This window comes from Anoplopoma fimbria, chromosome 23 (genome assembly GCF_027596085.1).
Source record: "Anoplopoma fimbria isolate UVic2021 breed Golden Eagle Sablefish chromosome 23, Afim_UVic_2022, whole genome shotgun sequence".
Classification (NCBI taxonomy): Eukaryota; Metazoa; Chordata; class Actinopteri; order Perciformes; family Anoplopomatidae; genus Anoplopoma; species Anoplopoma fimbria.
In genome coordinates, this window is record NC_072471.1 from 9,291,611 (window position 1) to 9,315,593 (window position 23,983).

Below are 23,983 nucleotides of genomic sequence, written 5' to 3' on the forward strand. Positions count from 1 at the left end.
GTTCTATATTAAGATACAGCCAGCAGCCAGTTAGCGTAGCTTAGAGAGGAAACAGGTGGAAAAAGAAATAGCTTTGCTATAACCCACCTCGAACCATAACTTGCAGTTTGTACAGATTAAACAAAGGAGATAAATCATGTTAATTAGGAGATAAATCATGTTAATTAGTGAGCCTTAGTAGTGCTGGTAGGCTGGTCTTGTTACCTTAGACAGACTATTCGTTTCCCCCTGCTCCCATACTCTGTGCTAAGCTGAGCTGTAGATTGATATCAACCATGCAGACATGAGAGTAGTATTAATCTTCTCATCTAACTCTTTGCAAGAAAGAAAGTACATTTTCTAAAAGATAAACTATTATTTTATAGAGCAAAGCTCTCTCACTCTTTCTGTTTGTCTGTGTGTCCTTTGCATGACTGTAAACAAACAAACAAACACACACACACACACACACACACACACACACACACACACACACACACACACACACACACACACACACACACACACACACACACACACACACACACACATCCAGCAACCATACAAGTATCACAGCAGTAGAGACATTCGAGCAGGTGAATTAAAAGACTATGATAACATGTACTAACCTGAACTTGGATTTGGAGATCCTATTTCTGGAACACAGAAAACAAAATGGATTATACACACACACATAACACACATAGACAGGTACACAACATGAAAGGGGTGATTTGAGAGTGATATTTGCCTTAGCAAATATACTGCTTCAACAACTTAGTGTGGGTCCAGCATTTCCTGCCTTTTTGAAATGCAGTTACTTTATATCAACATTTGCTAGTTTAGAGCCTGAGGTGAACTACACTTCTCAGGCATAAAAGCTGCCGGTCTTGTATTTTTTCTGCAGAACTGAATGAACTTCAGTAATTCACCCACTTTTCTTTTGAACAAATCACCCCAAGAAAACATATAAACAGTGGCATCCAGTCAAAAGAAAAAAATGCTTTAAGTTTGGATTTCCTCCAATCAGTCCTGGTGTGAAAAAACACAATGTATAAATAGACAACTGTCTGTTGATTGTGCACCACTGTAACAGCAAAAGGTACATACATAAAGTACTGAGGACAAGAGATTATGGAAGACATTGTCTCTGGAAGGAGAGGAGAGGAGAGGAGAGGAGAGGAGAGGAGAGGAGAAGAGAAGAGAAGAGAGGAGAGGAGGAGAGAAAAGATAAATTCCCACGGTGGAAATTTGACACATATCTGTAGTGTTTGAGTACATGATCTGACCATGGGGCAACTTGTGCAACATGCTGGTGACATTATAGAACGACGCTCTTCTATCAGCCAAAGGTTGTTTGATGAATCAAAATAGAAGATAGTAGGATCACATACTGTAATGAGCTTTAAGGGAGTTGTTGTGAGCAACTGTGCACTGATTTTGTTTGTAAAAAGCAGATGACCCGTTGACTGACTGAAGCAATGAAATGACTCACTGACTGATTCGACGATAGAATAAAATGACTGACTGGCTGGATATGGAGGCTGACAGCACACACTTCTCTCCTCTCTATGTGTCCGTCTCGATTATGGAGATCAGCGGGCGTCGAAATAGCTCCTACCCCGAGGTTTATCGCCATAGCAATGTAAAGAAGAACTGACAAACACAGTCTCCACATTTATCTCCTAATAGTGTGAGCAAATGCCCCCAGCCAAACTCGTTGCAGACTCACAGAGGAGTGCTGACGGCTCGCATTACTTGGTAAGGTTTACTATTCATTTGGTTTAGGACGGTCTGATCACTTATTCAAGTCAGACAATTTCAGGTGCAAATTCTGAAGCTCTATGTGGTTCACAAAAAAGGAGATTGATACTGTAGAGTGTAGACCTAAACACTTTTGTGAGAGTTTTCAAAAATCAAAAGTTTTTTTCTGCAGCTGTTTTAGAATTTAAGAGTGAGAAAAATAAACTTTGTCCCTTTATAATGTTTATTGGTACACAAGGAGCTGATATGTAATCAAGAAGCATTTAGTGATAGAACTTTTATCTCTCTTTTGGCAATATTCGATCTTTAATGCAATCAATGATTTAAGTTACTGTGAGGAACTTTTAACTAATTATTTTCACTATTATTCATTTTAGTGACAAAACGATTTATCAATAAATCGTGAAGTAAATGGCAGATTGACATTAGTTCCAACACGGTGCAACAAACGCATCAAATGGAATGATACAAATTGCTAATTTGCTTATTTCACAATATCTTCTATTTGACATTATGTGTTTAAAGACTGAGTTATGATGTATCCTTTTTTGTTTCGAGTTGTTTTGGTCTGATGGGACAAATAAACACAAACAACATAACAAAGACAATAGAAACAGATGGACAGCAAGAGTACAGATAAACAACAGTGTTCCATCCAAGTGTACCTACTGGCTTTACTGTTTCTCTGGTCAAGAGTATTCTCGATTTGATTTCACCTCTAAATTATTTCATAAAGCACAGGAACTTTCTCTCTTCAATTCTACTCTATTCTGCTACGTTCACACTGATGAAACGTTTTATATGTAGGTGTGTTAGCTGCTGTGTGGTGCAGTGGGCCCGCTGGGGTCACGGCTCCTGCGTGGCCCTCTGTCTAAGAAAGAAAGCAATGCACTTGTTTGAATAATGCAAAAAAAATAAAAGAAAGGGGAGGGGGGAGCAGGAGCAAGTGAGTCAGCTGTTCGTGAGCTCCCACAGGGGAGGAGGAAAGCACTTCACAAACAAACACACAAAGGGGAGAGCGAAAGAGCAGAAACTGACAGAGAGTAGAAAAGGAAAAAGTACATGGATTACTATTAGATGAGACGTGGGCATGACAGATGTTCTGCTTTTCTACGTTTTGTAGCGTCAAAATGAAGGTCAAACTTTATTTGTACCACAGACAGTTTGCCCTCTTCTCTCATTTATTCTTCTGTTCATGCATTTTTATAATGCCTTTAGTAAAAAACGGCTCAGACCTAGTACTCAGAACTAAAATTCTGTGACACTTTGATGTATGAAATCCAACTGGACAAACTTAGAAGTTACTTACAAAATATAAACTTGTATTTCTACTTTGTGAAAATTAATTTTTTGGTATGACATGTATATATTTAAATATAAAAATGTGCCGCAAAGCACGATTATAAACATTTTAATTTGCAGAAATGAAAAAAAAAAAGATCCAGGAACTAGAGCCAATGTATGACTTCAGTGGGGTGGTTTTGTTGTTGTTTACTAGAAAAAATGATTAAGGCTCAAGTGTGGGATTATTTCCTCTTAGCCCGACCTCCGTTTCATCAAGGTCACAGATTTTTGGGGAAAAGGAGTAACTTAATTAGCTGTAAAAATAAAACAGACCTCCTCTGGAAACAGCAACTCTGTTTAGCTGCCTCCTCAGATCCACCCAAGTTCTCCTTATCAAGTTTTTCAGTTTCGAGGATGACGATAAAACACTGTCACTCTCCTCTAACCAGCGTTGCCTCTGTGAGTTTGACGAAACAGAGGTCTGGCTTTGTGAGAGCAGTGAAGGACAGAGCCACTTTGAGCATCGCTAACATTCAAGTGCTGTTACAGGTAAGATGCAGCATAGAGGTCATCCTTGAGATTGACAGAAGGTGACCGAGAGAGAGAGAGAGCTGAGGGATAGAAGGATGAGAAGAGTAGTGTATGAGGAGAGGGTAAGGTACTTACGCTAGCCGGGTACAGCAGGTCTCCCCCTCCACGTCTCCCCCGGGGGCGTTGTCTGTGTTGACTGATTCATTCTCACTGGCTGGCATGCTCACTGAGAGACAGGAAGGAGCCCGAGAAAAAAAAAAAGGAGGTGACAGATAGAGAACGAAAGAGAGAAAAAGAAAGAGGGACAAAGATGAATTAACAGGCCAGGTGAAAAGGGTTGTACATCAATCTGGAGCCGTATTTTACTGTATTGCTTGCTCTAAACCTTGATCTTAAATCTTTATGGACTCCAAAATGTCCGCGACTTTACAAATGAATTACTAGACACACACTAAAAAGCTACATCAAGAGTTTTATAGTTAAATACTGAGGGCTGCACTCGACTCTGGGTCAAACACTGCTAATTAACTCACCTGATTTCTATAAGATTATAAAGTAACTATACATTATATATTTGCACTTATTGCCTAAACTAATTACACGCTAAGTTTCCATACTAGCAATATTTACCAGTTAGGCATACTGGGACACAACCCCTGCAACAGCTATTAGGAGGGATTTCAACTTCTAATCTTCAGGATTGCTTAATTCTGGGTGAACTAAATCTGAACAAAACCCTTTTGTGATTTCATAGCTCATGGAGATTGAAAGAAAAAAACAAACTGGAGATTTTGGTATTTGGTCTGCAAACCTTGCGGGGGATGTTTGAGCTTAATTGCAGCCAAGGTTTTGAGAAAAAAAAACCTGTAATGCTTCTTATTCAGGCTTCTAAACTTTAATCAAGCTGCGAGAGCTTTGGCAGGATTTATGTCAACGCAAACATCTGAAAATTCGTTAATTAACTTAATCTTTTTTTGCAGATGTATAAACAGGTAAGAAGCTCGGTCTTTGTTTTTAAGGAGACTGCAAATGTGTTCTTATCGTAATTGTAGTGGTGTGTAGAGAAGGAAGGATGAATACTGGGAAGATGGAAAAGTGTTAAAGAGGAAAAAGATGGAGAACGTTGAGGGGAGGGGGTGACGGGAGCATCGAGGGAGGTATGGATGGAAGGAGAGGAAAAAAAGAGATGAATGTGGAGATGGCTGGTAGAGAGACTGATATAAAGTGATACATTGCTTTTTATTGCTTCTGTCAATCTTTGGCTGCCTGCGGGAATGAGCTGCAGCTCTTTCGCTGTCACCTCAAACACTTATTGTAACACCCTCTGGGTACCTGAGTCAGATTCCGATATGAATCTCAATGCATCTTGTATTAAAGTAAAATATCTACTGTTAAATAAAGCACAACCTACTCTTGCAACACGACACTGAGCATGAAACCAAGGGACATGATGGGCACTTAAGATTAGAGGGCATTTAAAAAAAACTGAATAATCACAATCTTAATTTGTATTATTATATATTTTTTAGTAAGTAACTTCAAAATAAAGAGCTCGTCTTTCAATTGTGCTTTATTTATCTCAGCTCCAGTTATAGAAATCACTTTCCAAAAACAATTTTAAACCCTGTCGTTGTCCCTTCTGCATTCCTACTGATCATTTTAATAGTTCTTCATGCAGATTTTCTAAGAGGAAATCTACTTTAAGTTCCATATAAAAAAAGAATGATGGTGAATGTATGGCCAATGTATGAGCTATATAACCTTGAATAAAGATTAGTACATTTCGTTGTGCCAAACAAATAGGCAATAAAGTCAAGCAAAGGAAAGACAGCTGGCTGTGGTCATCAAGACATTTTCTTTTACCATGACAATAAAGCATAGATTTTTTTTTTCTTACAATTGATTAAATATAAATGAGTCAACATTTGTAGCATTAATAGGTTTAAGAACCTATATATATATATATGTACTTGTGTGTGTGTGTGTGTTTTACTTCAAGAGCTGGCTTGTAAGCACTTAGCTCACACAATACATCAAAGTAAGCTACAGTGAGTGAACAGTGTGCTTTGCCACATGCTTGGTGATGGATGAATTCTGTGCTGTAGAGATCGGGATGGTCTCTCTGAACATTAAGGCCTCTGCTGTGAACACGCTGTATGTTCCCCAACCTTGACACATAACACCTGCTGCTACGCTACTTAGTTAAAAGCACTCGGGGCCCTCCGGTCTCTCCCGAGGCTAAAGCCTTTTCAAATATAAAACCAGCCTAGTGCCTTCTCCTCAATGGAGCTCTGAACTAGTTTAAAACCCTATTGTTAGAGTAAACCCAAAAGACTTGAGACACGGAGCGAAGGAGGGAGACGTGAAGGAAGGAACAAGCAGCATGAGAGGGAGAGAGATGGAAGGAGAGAGGGAATGAGAAAGAAAGGAAAGGGTCACACTTTTTCCAGCTCAACCGAGGGATTCATTCATTCTCAGCAATGTTGGCATGTGTGAATGAGAAAAATATATGAAATAATAGCACTGAAATAACCAAACTCAACCATAATGTATTGAACTGAATGATGACAAGAGTATCCAGTACAATAGTTTTGGGGAAAAAACATGTGTGTGTGTGTGTGTGTGTGTGTGTGCTTGTGTGTGATATTGTCAACATATGAAAAAATGGCTTAAATCAGTTATCAATTGTCCATGCCATCATCTTCATTGGGCATTATCAGATATATCAAGCAGTCAAACATTCTATTACCAAACGTGACACAGTTTCACAGTTTATATCCTAGACAAAATATTCACAACATGAGGTATCCATGCAGTTGAAATTTAATACAATCATGTAGTATTTTGAATTTTAGTCTCTCTTTTTTGCTCACTTGGCAATTGTCACATTACATTGGGGTTAAAAATAACATAACAAGCAGCATGTAAGCACTGAAGTCAGTAAAAAGAAGTATCTTACATGTCTACTGAACAATATGACAAGTGCTGGGTGAAATTTATAAAAAGGCTAAAATTCAAATTTTGGGGCATTTTCTCTATTATCTTTTATTATCTCAGCTAGCTTTGCTAGCAACAGTGTAGGGGAGTTTAAGGGAAAGGAATCTGAAACAACAAGGAGAGGACTGTGACATCACAAATATTACAAATGTTTTTAGTCGTCATGTAAACCGCAGTCCAATTGTTTTCTGTGATGACATTGCCCTCTTGGGTTTTTTTTCAGAAAAGTCAGGCAGATGCGAACGCTTTCCTTTCCTACGAACCTATGAAGGAAAATGGTGGCTGCATCTCAATACAGAAATGATGTTTTCTCCTCATGTCCTTATTCACTGTACTGATGATTCTCGTCTTTTTGATTACACACGTTTTAAACAACATGAAACACGGTCAAGGTGACACACAATATTGTCAGCAGCAGGGGATCGTAATTGGTGGCAAAAGACCAAGTCTCCACTGGGAGATAATATTAATGTATATACGGCCTTGAGATCATTATTCAATGGAGGGTGTAAAAAAGGGGTGAGGAGGACAATGAGAATAAACTACTTTACAGTGTTGAGAGGCAGCCACTGAAAATAAGGTGCTTACTACAAAGCAGGAGGAGAGGAAAGGGAGAGGAGAGGAGAGGGAGAGGAGGAGGAGAGATGAGAGGGGAGGAGAGGGGAGAGGGAGGGAGAGGAGAGGAGAGGGAGAGGGAGAGGGAGAGGAGAGGGAGGGAGAGGAGGAGAGGAGAGGGAGGAGAGGAGAGGAGAGGAGGGAGAGGGAGGAGGGAGAGGGAAGGAGAGGAGATGAGAGGGAGAGGAGGTGCGGTTGGCTTGCATGTCTGGAATCAGGTTTCCAGTAAATCTTTAACTAGTGTTGGACCATGCAGACAGACGCACACGCCTTACGAAGGAAAGCCGCATTTTTCTTCACGGCTCCACGCAGAGACTGAAAACGCTGGCTCTTACCTGGGGATAGAGAGCACGGCTCAGCAACACAGACACACACACACACACACACACACACACACACACACACACACACACACACACACACGGATACACACAAATAGGAACTCACAAACAGCACCAACATGGAAATGCACACAAACTGTGTATTGGAACACACATAATCACATGCTCTCATTCTGGCATTGATGGCATACAAAACCTGTTGCAAAGAAACATGATTGCTTCTGCAAAAATGTCATTCTCCCTTTACAGTCACACCTCATTGCATTACTCAAGCTCTTACTATAATTCGAGATGTATTACAAGCATAACTGGCAAAAAGGCATGGCTGCCTTTTTCTCTCTTGTACCATTTAGACTTTTAGTCTCTGTCTCATTGCCAGACTTTTCCATGGACTAAAACATTCTCAATCCCTTGGTCAAAAGGAGATACAGAGGATTAATTCATTGGAAGGATTCATATTTCTAGAGAGTGGATGAAGTGAACATTCAATAGCAGGTTGCTGGGTTGTTTTCAATGAGCACTACACGTTACAATACATTTGTCCATCCTTTTCTCCGTTATCTTGGCAAACACAATAGCTATTGTTTTCAGTCCACTTCACCCCTTCCTTTCACACTATTCGCGTCGTTGCGAGCCTGTACGTTTGTCAGCGTGCTCCTCAATGCTGAGATTATTTTAGTGTTGGATTCTGCAGTTTTTTTTCTTCCAGTGATTTACATACGATTGTCAAAGCGTACTGCAGAAAAGTACTAGCAATATTCTTTTTAGTGAGTCAAACAGCTACTCACACAGTGGATAATCATACAGTTATCCATATAAATTAACCATTCACTTATCACTTCAAGCATTGTCTAAGCTTTGACAAAATTGCAGATGATAAAGATGAATGAAAACCGGTTTCTCTGCACCATATTTAAAAGCACAGACACACAAATAGGTTTCATATTTGTGATGAAAAACACATAATCAGCAAGATATTAAAAGAGATATAAAATAATTGATCAACATGTAGTCTCTGCAAACAGAGATGTACAGATGACCAGATATATAGATATATTTTGAAAAAAATCGATAATATAATACAGTTTTACTTTTATTGCCCTCCATTATAACATTGACCAACAGCTAACCCAGGAGGCAGCCAATCCACATGATATACAAGTATCGGTTTTTTTTTTTCTGTGGTGTTGTTTGATGACCTTGACAAAGGCCTAAATAAAGTTGTCATCCATCAGTGTAGACAGAAGGACAGACAATACGTTACCGGTGCGTAGTATGGTGGTACTTTAGTTTCAAAACGGCAAAACATGTAAGTGGTCTTCATTAAAATATGTTTTAATAATGATTGAAGACTTTTATCTTGTTGATCCACACAGTGGGAAGTTCCAGCATCACATATTTCAGATTATCATGAGGAGTCGTTAGGTGGTCTCTGATCAACCCCTCGAGAAATATAAAATCAATACGGTGAATGACATCTACTACTCTCACCAAAAACAACCACACATATACTGTAAATATTGTATATTCATATGAACACACTATTCCCATCATACATTAATGTGATTCCCCTGTAGCTGTTCATGTAAAGATGGGATTAAAGAAAGACAAGAAGAAGGGTGCGTGCGTGTTCTCTGTATATGTGTGTGTGTGGTCACTGGTATGACTTGTTCATGATGTGAAATCCCATCTGTTCTCTGTCCCAGATACCCTTCCTGTCACACACACATCTATTTTCCCTTCCATCTGTCTCCCTCCTCTCCCTTCCTCTATTCTCTAAGTGTCCTGTCCATTCTTAGGACATGCGTATGTGTGTGTGCGCACACTGTTCTATGCAAAGTGTCTCGTACAGCAGGGACAAACTGCCCTCATTCATCTTCCCAGAGGAGGATCAATCCATCGAGGAGAGAAGGAGACAGAGCAATATGGCTGAGTTGAGTTGGCCAAGTGACTTGATTTTTCCACCTTCACAAACGACGGGGATGATTGATCTCTCTGATGGAGAATTTCTGATAATACGTATCAATCATTATGTCATCTAAGGGCCTGAGTTATATAATGTAATAAAAGTAATGGACTGAATCTTGCACCTGACTGATATCCACAGTTTAACTCTTAAAACGTACATGTTTTTTTTCTAAAGCAAATTAGTTTTATTATAGTAAGAAGAAGTATTTACTTATAAGTCTGGATGAAGCACTCACACATTCTGTCTTGTTTTCCCCTAAAAATAAATAAATAAATCAACGAAAGAAGCATATCAATATTTCGATGTGACATTTTACAAAATTGGCCCAATATGGGGGCCACATTTTGTATTTGTTTGTTTTTAAACATGCAAACAACTGCTGCTGTGATTCTGCCACTGATTGTCCCAGGGCAGTGATAACAGGTGAAAACAAGTAGATTCGTTACAGATTAACCACAGGGGTGCTGAGCCTTATTTTCATGTAAATTGGGTCATTGCTCATTTGACCGTGGTAATTCCTTGAGCTTCATCGAAAGATTAGATAATCTTTTTTTCCTTTCTTTCCTCTTCCCTTGGCAGTCATTAGGGTTTCTCAGTATGAGCCGCAGAAGATGAGCAGGCTCTATGCAGAATGCATGCTCTGCCTCTGCGTCTTTAGTCTTCCTCATTCATTCATTCATCATCAATGTGAGGAAGCTGAGCACCATGCATTGACAAAATAGTTTACAGTATATACTGTACATACTAAGCAGTACATAATAGTACAGAGAGGTATTTAGTCAAATCCCTGCCTCTCTTCCTCACCATCTCCATCTTAAGTTCTATCTGAACTCTCTAAGATTAAACCTCCAGGTCAAAAGAGGCCAGTGCTATACATTTCCTCCCCAGGAAATGTAGCTCAGTCCTGGGGAGACGTGTAGCAATGTGTGGCTGCCTCTCTCTGAGAGTGTGGTGGAGAAAGACATGGTGTTAATTTGTGTGTGTACATTTCTGCCAGAATACAAGTACACACAGTCCTAAGGGTGCACACCTACAGTGTGTGTATGCGTGTGTTTGCGTCAGTGAATGTGTGTGTTTGTTGTGTGTATGTGAGTGTGTGCCCAGAGGCTATTAGCTGCCGTCTGACACATTCCACTAATATCTAAACAGGCTTTAAACCACAGGAGGGTTCTCAGCCAAAGCAAGCAGACAATATTAACATCCTCTCAGTCTGTCAGTCAGACACTCTGCCAGTCGCTCATTCACTCACTATGAACCACTACCATGTGATGGAGACCCAAGTGAGCTCACTAGTTACTGTGTGCACGTTGCACAAAATATCTTCAGATATAAACAGGATCAATCCAGACATGCTGTCTCACACAAAGTCTTACTTAACCCAAAACTGCCAAAAATACCATCGAACAACGATTCATAATTCACACACACGTGCACACACACACACACACACTGTAGAACTTACGGTTTCTAGGTTTATCATCGTCCATGCCCTCCTCTTCATTCTCTGGGTCAATGTCTTCAGCCTGAGTGATCCAGTCTAAATAGCCCTATATTCACACACACCCAAAGAAAATACTGATTTGATTAGCAGTATTGAAAGCAGTCTTTTTCTGCAGTCATCTGGCATAAGTTGAGAATTTCATCATTGAAATTTTCAGGCATTCTTTATGTTTCTTGATTGTCCTGTACCAAACACTTTTAGATGATGTGAGGACATGCAGCAGGTTAAACTACAGTATCTTACTTATTTAAAATTGTATACTTATCTCTTTGATTTCCCTTTTTTAAAACATGTTGTAGCTTCAGTCCCTCTGCTCTGCTTCTATGCTTAATGCCTTAAACTGGATGTATTTTTGACTTCTCTTTGACATTCATCTGAAATGTCGATCACCTTTTTGAAAGCCTGGCAGTCATATACAGTGAATCTAGAGGTGAAGAATTGTACAGCCTCTTTTAAAGGGGCCCCAGTTAAGCACGCACAGAGAGAACAGCCTACCTTGAGGTCCTCTTCCAGTTGCTGTTTTTCTCTGAGTTTCTGGAAGTCACCACGTGCTTTGGCCTTCTCTCTCTCCTTGGAAAACTCTCTGGTAGGAGGGGAGCAGGATGGAGGGATGGGAGGTAGACATTTGAAGAGGGGGTGGCGAGAGAAAACACAAACAGAGAGGGGAAAAATAATCTGAAAATCTAAACTGAAGAGCTGCAAAACAAATCATTTGACCATACAATATAGAACATTTAAGAGTGCTTAAAGACAGGAAGGAGGGAAAACCTGCTAAAGATAGAAATAAAACAATTGTAAAGTGAAGAGAGAAAAGCTCTGCCAAGGAGAGAAGGTGTTAGTATGCAAATACAGGTGAAAGCACATCCAGACAGACCTATTGGAGCTGGATTCACATCTCAATCAAATTATCCAGATATATTTTAAATGATCAGATACGCACAGTTCAATCAAGTTCTGTTTATGTGTTGGTAAATATGGTAACTTCAATAAACCATAAAACAAAATAAGCCTTCATATCAACACACAATTTGAAATGAGCTACAACACCAGTAGGCTGGTTAACCTGCACTATGGTTTATCAGATTTACTTGTCTGCGTTGTGTTTGAATTGATGTAGCTGTATTCTTATCATTAAGCCTGATGCACTGGTGGGGATGAATTGAGACGCCCCTACTGACTGACCACGTGTGGATGAGTGAAGTATCCATCCATCCATCCATTTTCCGTAACCTGCTTATCCAGTTAAGGGTCGCAGGGTGCTGGAGCCGATCTCAGCTGTCAATGGGCGAAGGCAGGGTACACCCTGGACAGGTCGCCAGTCTGTCGCAGGGCTGACATATAGAGACAGACAACCATTCACACTCACACTCACACCTACGGGCAATTTAGAGTCTTGCACCTAAGCTGTGGGCGGCTGTGGCACATGAGGTAGAGCGCTTGACCACAAGGTTGGTGGTTCGAACCCCTCTACAGGCAACATGTCGAGGTGTCCTTGAGCGAGACACCTAACCCCAAAATTGCTCCCCGGGCGCTTCATTACAGCCCACTGCTCCTCCGGGATGGGTCAAATGCAGAGAACCAAATTTCCCCATTGTGGGACTAATAAAGGCTTAATTATTATTATTATTGTTAAGCTGCATGTCTTTGGACTGTGGGAGGAAGCCGGAGAACCCGGAGAGAACCCACGCTGACACGGGGAGAACATGCAAACTCCACACAGAAGGTTGTCCAGCCCTCTTGCTGTGAGGCGACAGTGCTAACCACTACACCACCGTGCAGCCATGAGTGAAGTAATTTCATTTCAGTTTTGGAAAAAAGGGAGACAACTTGCATTGTATGTGATAGCTGCTGATCAACTTTCAGCTGAGTCAGGATGCTTCTAGTTTGGAATGATCACCTGTGGCCAAACTTTGCTGATGAATGGACATTTAAGCGGTTGTTCTTTGTCTATTTTTAGAGGACCGGTCATAAACTTGATGCTACTGTCACAGAAATGCATTGTTTTGTACCATAGTAATAATTACATTATAATTGACCATAATATATAGACCGAAGGGAATTTAGTCATGTTTATATTTGTAATTCATGCGGACTAGTCATCTAACTGTTGCTGTCCCAGGGCAACAGGGCCTCAGGTGCTCCGATGCCTGCTGAGAGTTGCAGTTTCTACGGGTCTCCTGCCAGCTGCAATGTGCTTGGTACAACCCCCGAGGGAGGGAGTTAGGGAGGGTGAGGGCATCCCTTACCACCTGCACCACCTCAGCTTGCTCTGGTCAAAATAGAGGAGAAGTGGCTCTGCACCAAGGTCGCCCTGCATCACTGAGCTCCTCACCTTTTGTCTGCCATCTCATTCTTTATGTCACCACCCAGACCCAGCATTTTTTTTTATTATTTATTCTTATTAATACAGTATTATGCCTGCTTTTTCAAGTTACTCAGGCTTTTGGAGGTGATATGGACAAGGGGGACTTAAGCAAAGATGATTTAAGACAACTAAAATCAACATCAGGAGGGTGTGAAATATTGAAACATTATGATGAAACCTGGTGAAATTACTTCCAGGTGTCAGGACAAAAGAAATAATTAAAGGACAGATGATTTAACGCAGCACTTGGGAAGGTCAAAGTCGGGTTGGAGCCAAAGAATTTATTAGGATGAGGCCTGACAGGAGCTGGGAGGCTTTGGGACCATTTATTGGAAAAAGAGCATAAAAATCCACATTCGATGGTCTGTTGACAATTAAACTTTGCTGGAGCCTCCCTGAGGTGGATATTTTGTATGAAAACATCCATGGTCAGTAGAGTCCCTTCCTATTCAGTTATCTTGCAACTTTATGCTTTTAAATAACATTCAATTAATTGAGACTTTTTGCAGCAATGGAATCATCTTATATTCTCAATCAGATATTATGCAACCTCGATTGTCGATTCGATTGTCATGTGCCTTACAGTCAGTCTATAGACTGGAACAGAACAAAAGGGAGATACTGTGCATGTGTGTGTGTGTGTGTGTTTGCGAAATTTAGAGGAATGATGGTACAGATCACACCTACAGACAGCACACTCACACAAGACAGATCAATGAGCATTAGGACAAACTGATACTGCCTCGCTTTTCAGGACATTAGCAGGAGATCCAATCCTTATTGATCCGTGTTTGTGTGTGCCAGTGTTGACTCTCTGTGTGTGAGACTCCAAAACTCAGAGGAATCACTCTCAATTTTCCCCATTCTCATCACCTAATTTTTCTGTCCTAAATAACCATTCAATTCTCCTTCTTCCTCATCTTTTGTTCCTGTTTCTCTTTCACCCTCCTCTTTCTCTCTAGTTCCATTCTTTCTATTTACACGTTACATTCAAATCCAGACAAACATGGTCACGCCCGATGCTTCTGTCTCTACGCCCGTCGCTCTCCTTCTTCCTGTGTAGCCATTAGTTAGTGTGCCAATCTGAGACCCACACACACTCCATGGAGGAAGCAGTTGGTAAAAGGTCAGGCTGTGTAGTGTGTTGACAGCACCATTAGTCAGAAGTCAGACAAAGAGTCAGACAGCCAAACCCCCCAAGCTGTTTGGACCAGATAGACCTCTATTATTTTTCCTCCAATGCTGCTGTCACATCACTGTAGGTTTCAAGAGTCAGATTCGGGTCAGTCAGTCAGGGGTGAGACACTTCACTCCCCTAAACCTGTTCCCCACCCAAGATCATCATGGCCTAGAGATGTGAAGAAACCATCAAAACAAGTTGAGGATAAACCGACATGAAATTCTTCACACATGAGCTTGGAACAAATATTTCAAATTTAATTGTAATTAATTGCAAAGGTAACTTTTTTAATGGACGTTGGTGGTGGCCAATAATCCTAAGCATTAAAAGGGTAGTTTGGATTTTTTAAAGTGGGGTTGTATGATGAACTTATCGATAGTTGGCAGTCGGCACTCACCTGCTTTGGTGAATCCGAACTAAACCTTTAAAACTCCAAAGTTTAAAGAGAGCTTCAGTTGTAAGCTAGGCTAAAGTAAAATGCTAAAATATTCTAAATATATCGTACACGTAAACTGATATTGATTATTTTAGGTGTGGGTCCACAGCTGAAGAATTGCTTTGCTTCAGTGTTGGTCTTCCCATCTGTTACTCCAAACTAGTGGTGTACTGCCCGAATTCTACTGTAAGTAATACACTGACTGTGAATAAGTACCTCAAACAACCGTACTTAAAAAATCGATACCTTTAAGACAAGGTCAAGTTAAACTTTTTAATGTGTCCCCAGAAGCTGAGAGCCAACTGCAAGCTGCAAAGTATTTAGTCAATATCTTTACAGTCTTCATAGCTTTCATTTGGTAATATTAGCCTGTGTCCACTGGGAGCCTGGGTTTATACCGCTGGCTTATGGTTCTCCTTATCTTAAATTGAGATGGCAGTGTTTTGTGCCATCCCAGCAGCACAGAGAACTAAGCATTTTATGATACTAAGAGTGCTATTCTGTGGAGGCAACACTGTAGAGTTGTGTAGAGTGAGACTTGTTTTGATATAACCACTTCAAGAGGCGATATCCACAAGGTCTCAATGGCAGACAATACCGATCTGTCCTGTTGAAGTGTCCTTGAGCCAAATGCTGAAGTACTATTTCACTACAGTCAGCGACAACGATAATGACTAACAATGTATGTGAAGTTAATTTAGTTCAGATCTGCAAATCCACAACTTGAACGTCGCCGTCAGGTTGCAATTCTCCTCGTGCCACACGTGCTGCTGTGTATTGTTTTTCGACAATTACCATATTTGTACACACTTGTTAAACTTAAACATCGACCACTTTCAGAAGCAGGAAGTAGACAAAAGAGTTCCCTTCAGCAAAACAGCAAAGCTTTCTAAGAATGAAGGCATAAAGGAGAAATAGAGAAGTTAGTCTCAAGTGACCTTTAACCTTGCCCTTACCCGCTCAAAACCCCCAGAACCAAGTTAAGCACAAAGAAGGATCCGATGATGATTAAGGTGACAAAATACAGCCAGGGCCAACTGTAACCTACGGCATCATTCACCTAGGTGGAGAGATGGAGGCATGGAGGAGTGGGACCAAGGAGAGGAGACAGAAAGGATGGATGGGAGGTGAATTGAAAATAAAGATGGAGGGAAGGAAAGGAAGGAAAATAGAGGACATTGATTGAGAGGACAGGCAGTAAGGAATGTTAGGAGAGAAGGGAGGAGAGGAAGAGGGAAGGGGTTAGATCCTGAGTGAAAGTTCCCAACAGATGGAGTCGTGTGCTTCCGTAAGATCCCTGCTGAGATTATGGTGCAATCATGGTATTTGTCAGTCACTTATGGGGCCACATGGCAACGTATCTGACCAGCTGTGTTTAACTTGGAATTGAAGGTTACAGGTTTAAAAACCGTTTGATTCACTTCAGTTCAACTCAAATCAGCTCGTTTCAGGCTTAATCGCTGTGGAGAGAAGACATTTTAGTTAGGAGCTTGAACAGGCCGTGCAGCGAGACTCCCATGGATTGGACACCAGTAAGTTTCACAAAAAATGATTCTCTCTTAATGTCTTATAAATGGAATTTAATAACAAAAAGCCATAACAGTAAAGTCTTAGTTTTATTGTTTTTATTTAAAGGTTTTCAGTTGAATGTTATTTTGAGGTGTAACTTCTTTTTACTATTATTGTCATAGTAGTTATTATTCATTTTTTATGAACTCTAATGATCAAATTAATTATATCTGATAAGGAAAATGCTTATGAGCACTCCAGTGCAGCTTTCCATCCTACAATTTACATTTGTAATGCCATGTTTCCTCCAGACTTCACTGTGTCCTTTTTTGACTCTTGTGTTTTCCCTGTTGGAAAGTTTTTTTTTAGGTTCCACCTCCACGGCTGACCTGAGAAGTGAATTATTAATACCCCAGTGTGTCCCTACAGGCCGGGTGGTGCTTGTACTAAAACAGTGTGACTTGGCCAAGCGGGGTAAAACAGCACCCAGATTGCCTGCAAGAGCAGCGTTTATTAAAACAAAACACTCAGAAATCCCACAAAGCACGTGCCTCTATACAAATATGCACATGCTGCACATACACAAACAATGTAAGCAGATGCATGCTAATCTGTTAACCTAGACACGTGTATACACACATGACAGACTTTGTATAGAGACGGGTATTTCAGGAGGAGGAGCTTCTCTCAAAACTGAGCCTGGACTGATCAAAAACATCTAACTTGACCAATAGAAAGACGGACAGACACACAAAAGCTACTTGTTTATGTCGTTAAACATGCCAGTCTGGATTACTTGCGTACGTGTGTGTCCACCTGTCCATCACAGACAGGTTCTGACAGCATGAGGCCCCTTGAGGTCAACTGACATGAGCATAACAGAGGACTCGTCACTGCTTCTTCAGTGTGTTTGTATGTGTGTGTCTGTGTGTGTTTTTCTCTCAGGCTTGTGAAAAAGGATTGATTCAGGGGAACAGAAAGGCAAGAAAGCGGGAGTCTTCACCAAGTTCATATTTCGTCTTCTGTAGACAACGAAGACATATAGCTCTACTTTTACTGGTGGACTGCTGGCCAGAGACTGCTGTTACCACCCTCCTCTTATTGCGGTTAATTTCTCCTGTGTACCATTTAACCAAAAAATCAATGCTAACTCAGACTATTTGTCAATATTGCTGTATTTGCACCTAATTTGTATATTATTTGGCATTTTTTAAATCAGTTAACACTGTATGCAGATGTTTGGAATTTAATGGAATTTTTTAGCCTCCAAACAAAATGCTTAGAGATAAAATTTATAGTACAGTTTATGTAAAGTTATATTAAAGAGAAGATGCATTTTCATAACAAACTAAGGAATTATTACTTAAAAAGATAATGCCATAGAGTAATGACAACAATATTATCAAAAATAAGACTTTTTTTTTTTCCTCTTTAATAGTTTACTGGATTCTTAAAAATCAACCATAAGTTGTACTTTAGATGTCTGGTCCAGGGAGTCTTGCTGCATTGTCATTTATCACATCTAAAACACTATTTACAGTAGAGCCACATCAGGAACAACACACAGACAGACATTTGTACACACACGACAACAGCACAACCTCTTACCCGCTCAACACCCCCAGAACGAGATTGAGAACGAAAAAGGAGCCGAAGATGACGAGAGAGACAAAATAGACCCATGGCAGCTCATAGCCCATAGCATCCTGCATCTGAGAGAGACAAGAGACATAGAGAAGGAGACGGAGAGAAGAGGGGGATTAACAGGGAGAGGGTTGGCGGGGTGGAGGAGAGGAAAGATAAGAGGGATGGGAGGAAGAGAGGAATGAGGACAATGGGGAAGAAAAGTGGTAGAAAAAGGTTTGTTAAGGTTGACAGAGAGAGAATGAAGAGGGGCAGGAGAGGTCAAGGACAGAAGGTGTGTTATAGAGGGAGAAGATGACAGGCCGGAAACAGAAAAAAGAGCTGTGCATATTAAAAAGAGCAGTAGAAAGACCTGGCAAAGCAAGAGTGGCACTGTCGTATGATTAAGTGTGTATATTAACCCTTTTGTCTGCCTGGTGGAGAACAGGTATATGATGCTCCACCGTTAAGAACACATTGATCAACACTTAAATCCTTTTGTAACACAATGACATATCTTAGCTCTTTTTGGTGTGTGTTCTTTACAAAGTTCAACAATCCCTTGAAGGTGCAGTGTGTACTATAAGTATTTCAATCAACTAAAACTTCTCAAAACAACAGTGGCCGACACCAAAATGTCAAAAAGCGAATAGCCCTATCTAAAGCCAGAGTTTGGTCCCTTCTGGGCTACAGAAACATGGCGGTTGGCTCTGTGAAGAGGAAACACTCCTTATGTAGACATAAACGGCTCATTCTAAGTTAACAAAAACAAAATGATTCTTATTTTCAGGTTATAATACACAAAAGAAAACCTTATTAATAACATGAAATTCCATTTCGGCCAATAGATAGATCCCCTAAATGCTACACACTGCACTTTTAACAAGGCTTTTCTGGAATAGGGGGATTTATTGAGACAATAAAAACGATGTAAATTCCTGACCTAAACTTAATGAAAGGCACGGTGTTGTCACAACGATTTAAAAAAATTCAAAAAGATTTAACATTTGTGATTTTCTGTGTGTGTGTGTGTGTGTGTATGTGTTTGTGTGTGTGCAGAAGGTTGCAGCAGACAGGGTGGTTGCATGAGGGGTGTAGAGCTAGTAAGCTATCTGCTCCATGTGTACACATAGACTCAGAGACAATCAACTCACACACACACACACACACACACAATCTGCTTGTATGTATAGTAAAATCGCAGATTCACACACACACACACACACACACACACACACACACACACACACACACACACACACACACACACACACACACACACACACACACACACACACACACACACACACACACACACACACACACACACACAAAACTGGCCAATTCTGCCAATTCTGCTACCTACCTTTGGATTAGGAATTATAGTGAAAACTCGAGATACAGGATGTGCACTTTCATCAAGACGGCCATTGAGTCTTTTAAGGTTCTCGATGATAAATGATCATAAAGTTGCTATAAGTGTTCAAAAATCTTCTGATGTCATCATTCAAATTTCAAAAAAATGCATGCTTCGCTCTGTGACCTTAATATATCTGAACCACATGAGTGCTTTGCAGTGGTGAAATAAAACAATAGTGTGCAGGCATACTGTCAGTAACTGCCAAGTTGATGACTCTATGCCATGAATCTGATCATGGAGGACATCAAAGGACAACACAAATTCCTTCTCAAGAAGGCACATGTGGGAGTTTGATCGAACCTTCTCCAACATTGATTAACAGCACAGACTAATCTATTGGTTTATTTAGCTGGACAGGGCTGCTGGCCATTTACTCAGGAAGGGATAGTTATTGTGTGTTCATGAGCCCGTTGGCTGTGTGTGTGTGTGTGTGTGTGTGTGTGTGTGTGTGTGTGTGTGTGTGTGTGTGTGTGTGTGTGTGTGTGTGTGTGTGTGTGTGTGTGTGTGTGTGTGTGTGTTTTCACTTGACACTTGAATCAAGCATCAGGATTCTACTCACGTTCAAAATGAATCGGTGCCTTCAATTACACAGTGTATTGTCTGTATCGATTTAGCCCGAGATATGAGCACACACATACACAGAGTGTGTGTGTGTGTCTCTCCCTTGGAACAATCTGTGTGTTCTTACCTGCTTTTCTGTGAGAAGTGTTTGTGTTATGCTTTATATTCCTTTTTCAAAAGCACTCATGTGGCACTGATGTAACAGATACACTACTCTAGGTACTTACACTAAGCAGTATGGCTCTCACTTCACAGACACACATACACACACACACACACACACACACACACACACACACACCCACACACCCACACAAAGACACTGTTGTGGTGTCCGGCTCACCCAGTACAGCACGTCCGTCCAGCCCTCCATGGTTATACACTGGAACACGGTCAACATGGCAAAGGCAAAGTTGTCAAAGTTGGTGATGCCGTCATTCGGGCCCTCCCATCCCTGTTTGCACTCAGTTCCGTTGTGGTTACAGTGTCGACCGTAAGCGCCATCGGGTGCGCACGGTGCCGGCTTTTCCTCTGCAATGGTGCCTGTGGAAAATAGAAAAGGAGGAAGAGAAAAATTGTTATAAAGTATCCTTTCTATCTAAAATGATCCCTGAACCTGAAAGTCAACTAGAACCTTCTGATCTAAAATCATTCATGTATTCCTATTTTAGTATAAAGCGTTATCTTCAGCCGTTGGAGGCTGACACAACAGAACTTTGAGCTTAGTGATGGGATGTTTATTTCCAAAAGGTTCCTTGAGAGTTGTCATCTACCGTTGTGATTTCATGCACACAGACTTGTAACCTTTGTTTTTTTTTTAAAAAGCTGTCGTCTTTAGAAGTGGTCCAACTTTGAACTTTGAAAGTGACCTTACACTACCTAGTAAGAAATGACTAGGACGCTTACTTCAGGAAGACGTATAAATGAATTATCTATTGGCGATTCTACTACATATTTAGTACATCTAGAGATAATCTAATAATGTATCTAAAAGAGAAAAGTCTACATCTTAAAGAAGGGGAAACAAAGGACACATTGAACCCAAACCAAACAGAGCAGCCATAAAATATCAATGTGAAAAAGTGTTTGCTAATTACACAAAATAAGCTCTCGAGGGTGATGCATAGGCTAACAGAGTATCCCACCAGCACTTACCCTGTGCAAAGCTAATGCCTCTCATGGGACCTATAACATCACCATAACAACACTTAAGTCCATTTATACCTAGGGCCCTTTCCTGAAAATTGTTTCAATCATTTATGGCGGCTGCTGTTTCAATTACTGCCCAAATTATTCATACTCAGAAACACAAATGATGGTTTAAATAATTAATGGGGGTTATCATATAAACTGATTAAGCTCTATTTTCTCCAGGCTTTTGTAGGCCAATAGGTGATGTCTTACTGTCAGCGATTTATGCAGTACTTCTTTTAAAGAGCTTTGTTTGGTATAGTATACAACTGTGAGTTGAAGTGTGAATATCTGCTTTCTGAAGCACACTTTCACACACAGTTGAATGCATGCTTTTAAATGTACCTGAGCATTTAGATAGCAGTACGCAAGTGTATGTGTTTGATCATGCATGTTAGTGTTTGCACATGTGCATCAGTGCGCACTAGTCTAGATATTCACTCTCTACGTGCATGTGTGTGTGTTTGTGTGTGTGTGTGTTTGTGTACCTGTGTGCTCGTGACTGCAGGTCTTGTGCATCTTGCCCATGAAGAGCTCCAGGCCGATGATGGCATAGATGATGATGACGAAGAGGACCAGCAGGGCGATATGGAGCAGAGGAACCATGGCTTTGATTATGGAGTTCAACACTACCTGTAAACCTGCAGCACACACACAGAGGAACTGCTGAGAACACACACACAAAGAGTGGACAGGAAACTAGAAAAAAAGAGTATTAAAACAGTCATTTTAATGTTGAAGACTTTTTGTCGTATAAAAGCACTGGTAGGGCATTGTATAGCAGAATAGTTACAGTACTATCAGACTGTGGGTTCTCAAACTGACTATTATATTTGCTCTAAAGCTTAATTTCTGCATGTGATCATTCACTCAGAGAGAGTGCTTCTATGAGATTGTGAGAAAGATGGTAGTTATAAAACGTTCCTGTTAATTTACCGAATGCTTTGATGGACAAATGATCAGAACACTGCATACTAATAACTCACAAAACAGTGATAGGAATACATTCTGTTGTGGAGGCTTATCAGTATTAAATTTAGTTTTCTCAATTTAATTTAATTTATTTATTTATTTGCTTATAAATAAACACCTTATCAGATCACTTTATATACGTTGATAAAACAGTTCAGCTTGTTTTTTTTACTCCTTAAGAATTCACTTAAAATGTTTTGCATGCAGCTGTAACCACTGACATAGATCCATTGCTGCAAAACTATAGTTGCTATGGATTTCAAATTGTGCATGCTATAACTCCATTAAAAGGAAAATGAAGGGCTAAATTGTTCTGTAAAAAAAAAAATGTAATAAATTGTTGCGCAATTATTCACACATAATTTGATGAAGACGTAAATGCAAAGCATACAGCGAGAAGCATAAATGACTGAGCTATACTTGGAATGGTTCTGTTATCTGTTGATTAAATTACGAAACACAGTACTTGTTCCTTCCATCAGTCGTTACAAAAAAAATAATTATTATGTTTTCTAAATTCTATTGCACATAAACAGCATTGGCACTTGGAGCCTTTAAAAAAATAAAAGTGTGTCAGTCAGTGTGCTAATCAGCTAGCAAACATGCCACTGATCAGTTGCCATGTTACAGATTCAACACAGTCCAGTAATGTTGGACAGGGATCAAACTAAATATTTTTGCACTGCAGCAGCACTCACAGTTTAAAACCAAACGACAAGAGTGTGGGATTTTCATCAGCATGATGTGCATTTGCCTGCTATTGTATTTACAAGAGGTGGCTCACACAAACACAAACACACACACACACACACACACACACACACACACACACACACACACACACACACACACAGGTGCACGCACTCGCAAAGCCTTCATCCTCGATATCCGATCCTCCTGGCCTGTTGGAATATTGATTTCTGTAGTCACTAACACAGACAGGCCGACAGACAACTCATCTACTGCTCGTACTGTCTGAGTATCTGACAAGAGGACTATGTGTGAGCATGTGTATTATGTGTCACTGTGAATGTATGTGTGGCACTGTGAATGTATGTGTGGCATCGAGTAGCAATATCAGCTCCAATCTGCGGTTCATTTCTCCCCCACCTCACCCAATCACCACTCACACCTGATCCTCAGAGCCTCGTTTTCTGCTCTCTTTCTTTCTCTGTCTCTTCTTTCATTCGGCCTTTCTTTCTTCCACAGCCCTTAGTACTTACTGGGTACTCCAGAGACCAGTCTGAGGGGTCTGAGTACTCTGAATGCCCTCAGAGCCTTGACATCGAAGCCCGCTGCCTTCCCTCCGATAGGAGTGGCCCCGTCCCCCTTGGTGGCCTGCTCCAAGATCGCACTGAATAACCTGCAAGACAGAAAGTAGTGACTTCAATAACCATCATCTTCAGGTTGACATCCCATTTCCACATACCAGAGAATATCTGCGATGAAAACAATAAAAGAGATACACACATATTATATTATAGAGTGATGGATATCTGCAGTTGTTGTCATTATGGCATTATTTTCTATTTCCTCTGCTTTCACTGACTGCTGTCAATACTAAACTGAACCATCTACATCTTCTTTATCATAATTTATAATAACAAAATTAAATCAAAGGGAATGATGAAGAAGTTGATCATTTTAAAATCATATGTGCTTCCTGGAAATAACACAACAGTAGAAAATAAAAAAAAGCTTAATTAGGTAGCTCTCCAACACAACAATACAAAGTGTTTCATCTG

The 23,983-nt window shown here is 40.4% G+C and overlaps 1 protein-coding gene across 1 annotated transcript in view; it reads right to left on the reverse strand.

The window, feature by feature from the left end:
• The window catches only part of cacna1c (calcium channel, voltage-dependent, L type, alpha 1C subunit), a 173,552-nt gene that overhangs the window by 38,076 nt on the left and 111,493 nt on the right, over positions 1-23,983 (reverse strand). The window contains 8 exon segments of the mRNA XM_054624630.1: positions 609-635; positions 3,694-3,784; positions 10,943-11,027; positions 11,477-11,564; positions 15,919-16,022; positions 20,419-20,618; positions 21,755-21,907; positions 23,462-23,601. Of these exon segments, the coding sequence (XP_054480605.1) occupies positions 609-635; positions 3,694-3,784; positions 10,943-11,027; positions 11,477-11,564; positions 15,919-16,022; positions 20,419-20,618; positions 21,755-21,907; positions 23,462-23,601 (888 nt within the window).